The sequence below is a fragment of the Alexandromys fortis genome, unplaced genomic scaffold (assembly GCF_014885135.2).
Source record: "Alexandromys fortis isolate MF-2015 unplaced genomic scaffold, M_Fortis_MF-2015_v1.1 scaffold_285, whole genome shotgun sequence".
Taxonomy (NCBI): Eukaryota; Metazoa; Chordata; class Mammalia; order Rodentia; family Cricetidae; genus Alexandromys; species Alexandromys fortis.
Genome location: NW_026068191.1, coordinates 107019 through 109381, shown reverse-complemented (window position 1 = coordinate 109381; position 2363 = coordinate 107019). Strand labels below are relative to the sequence as shown.

General features: G+C 45.0%; 1 protein-coding gene across 1 annotated transcript in view; it reads right to left on the bottom strand.

The window, feature by feature from the left end:
* The window catches only part of LOC126492862 (olfactory receptor 10G2), an 11212-nt gene extending 10512 nt beyond the window's left edge, over positions 1 to 700 (bottom strand). Inside the window, exon 1 of the mRNA XM_050129496.1 lies at positions 146 to 700. Within this exon, the coding sequence (XP_049985453.1) occupies positions 146 to 700 (555 nt within the window). The remainder of the gene's footprint in view (positions 1 to 145) is intronic.
* Positions 701 to 2363: the final 1663 nt, after the last annotated feature.

The window sequence follows — 2363 nt, the reverse complement described above, 5'->3', positions numbered from 1 at the left end:
GTATCTTCAGGATGGCGAGAACTATGTTGGCGTAGGACAGCAGGATCAGCATGAAGCAACTGGCGGCCACTACCCCAATGTCCACAAAGGTCACAAGTTCATTGACTGTTGTGTCAGCACAGGCCAGTCTCAACACTGCAGGAATGTCACAAAAGAAATAATCCACTTTCTTTGGTCCGCAGTAGGGCAACCGGAAGGTCAGGCTGGCTTGAATAGACCCGTGGATGGAGCCAGCTACCCAAGCTCCAGCCACTAAGATGGTGCATAACTTTCCATTCATGAGCACAGGGTAGCGAAGAGGTTGGCATATTGCCAGGTACCTGTCATAGGCCATCAAAGTGTAGAGGAAGCACTGAGTACTGCCTAGGAAGTGGAAAAAATACAGTTGAGCTACACAGCCACCAAATGGGATAGCCTTGCTGGCAGGAGTGAAATTTAAAATAATTCGAGGAACGATGACCGAGGAGAGCCACATGTCCAGGAATGAGAGCACACCTAGAAGAATGTACATAGGACGGGCATGCAGCTTGGGGTCAGCCCACACAGTGAGCAGAATGAGCAGGTTTCCCAGCTGTGTCAGGATGTAAATGAGGAAGAAGACCAGGAAGAGGAAGGTTCTTAGGTTTGGAGGGTGAGCCAAGCCGAGGAGAATGAAATCTGTCACCGCAGTGTCTAGCGACGTGTTTCTGTTTCTTCTCATGTCTTAGCCTGCTAAGATGAATCATGAAGTTAGACAAGGGACTACAGTAGGGGGTGGAGGTAAGGAAATGTTTTGCTTGATGATTATTGGCTGACAGTTAGGAGAGAAATACATCTGTGTAAAATTGTTTTGAAAGGAAAGAAACCCTCTAGAGGCTGGCTCTTTCACTCCTGCTCAGTGAAAGGCACCAAGAAAGAGTATTGTATGGATCAGGGAAAAGGAGAACCCCTGACCCATAGGATGGACCAATAAATCCAACCAGAAAGTGTTGCCCCCCATCACCTGCACTCTCACTCGATCTCGCTGCAATGCTGCCTTTGTGTCTCTGGCTAAGAACCACAAATCCTCACCAGTGTGCAAAATACACAGTGTCTGGCTCTTCTTCATGACTGCATCAGCTCTCACCTAGTGTTTGGTTACTACGTGAGACTGAAGGCTCTCCTGAAGTGCGCTCTGACACCTGCATTGTCAATTAATCTTTCCTCTGTAGACCAGGCTGGCCTCAAACTCATAGAGGTCCGCCTGCCTCTGCCTCCTAGGTGCTGAGATTAATGGTGTGCACCACCACTGCCCAGTTCATTAGTCACTTTCTAGTGGATTAAAAGTGATAATTTGATTTTGCTTGTTGGATCCCTATAACTCTTTCAGGTTATGGTCAGTCTTTGTTATTATAAATATGGATCTAGTTTTGTTACAACAAATTCCAGAGATCACTCATCCTCTTTATCATTTCAGGATATCATTTACTTTTATTGATTGAATTACTTGTCCATTGGTTTAGATTGAATTTTGTAAAATACAGAATTACGAAGGAATTTTTATTGTTTGGTTGTTAGCAAGCTTGTGCATGTATATACACAAAGCTCCATTTGTCATCCTTCAACTCCCCTTAAAGAGCGGGAAAGATTTCAAGTGCCTGAATCAACCAGATGGTGAGGAAGCTAGAGCAGTGCTTTCACATCTGCTTCCTGTTTGCCAAGAAGCATCCACCACATGTTTCTACTGTAAAGATTCTCCCAGAACACAGGGCTAAGCAGACACGGACTGGACTGTAAGCCAAATAGACATCTAATACCAGTGTGCTTTCACTTAAACCTGGGGTATTTTCATGATATGTTTTATGAAACTTCAAATTTCCATATTAAATTAGAACAGCTACAGTGGAGTAACAATCTGGACCTGTCTCCTAAGTTACACTTATGTATAGCGAGCAGTCTCCCCGACTGGTCTGCATTGCCATTCTGTTCCTTACATTATTACACACAAGCACAATTCATTTACTTCAGCTTTCCTGTGGAAGAAGCTCTTCTGAGCACTCAGGTACTGGGTGCCTTGCCTGGTAGAGCCTAGGAAACTGGCATGGGGCACATCTGGTGGGGCTAAGGGTTGTCTCTGTTCCGAGACCGGCATGTAAAGAATGCAGCTTTAAAGATGGGTAGTTCAAAACCTGGGGTATGGGCTCCAGGAGCTAAAGAAGAACATACTGTGGATTTTTCAGACATGGATTTTTAGAGTAAAAGAGCAGTGTTTTGCCAAAGATTTGGGCCTGATAATGCGAGTAGAACAGTCCAGAGCAGCTTACAGGAAGCAAAGTCAGACTACCTAGTACCCTGCACTGCCTCTCCCATTCTTTAGCTTCCAGTGTCATGTTGTTTGAGATCTT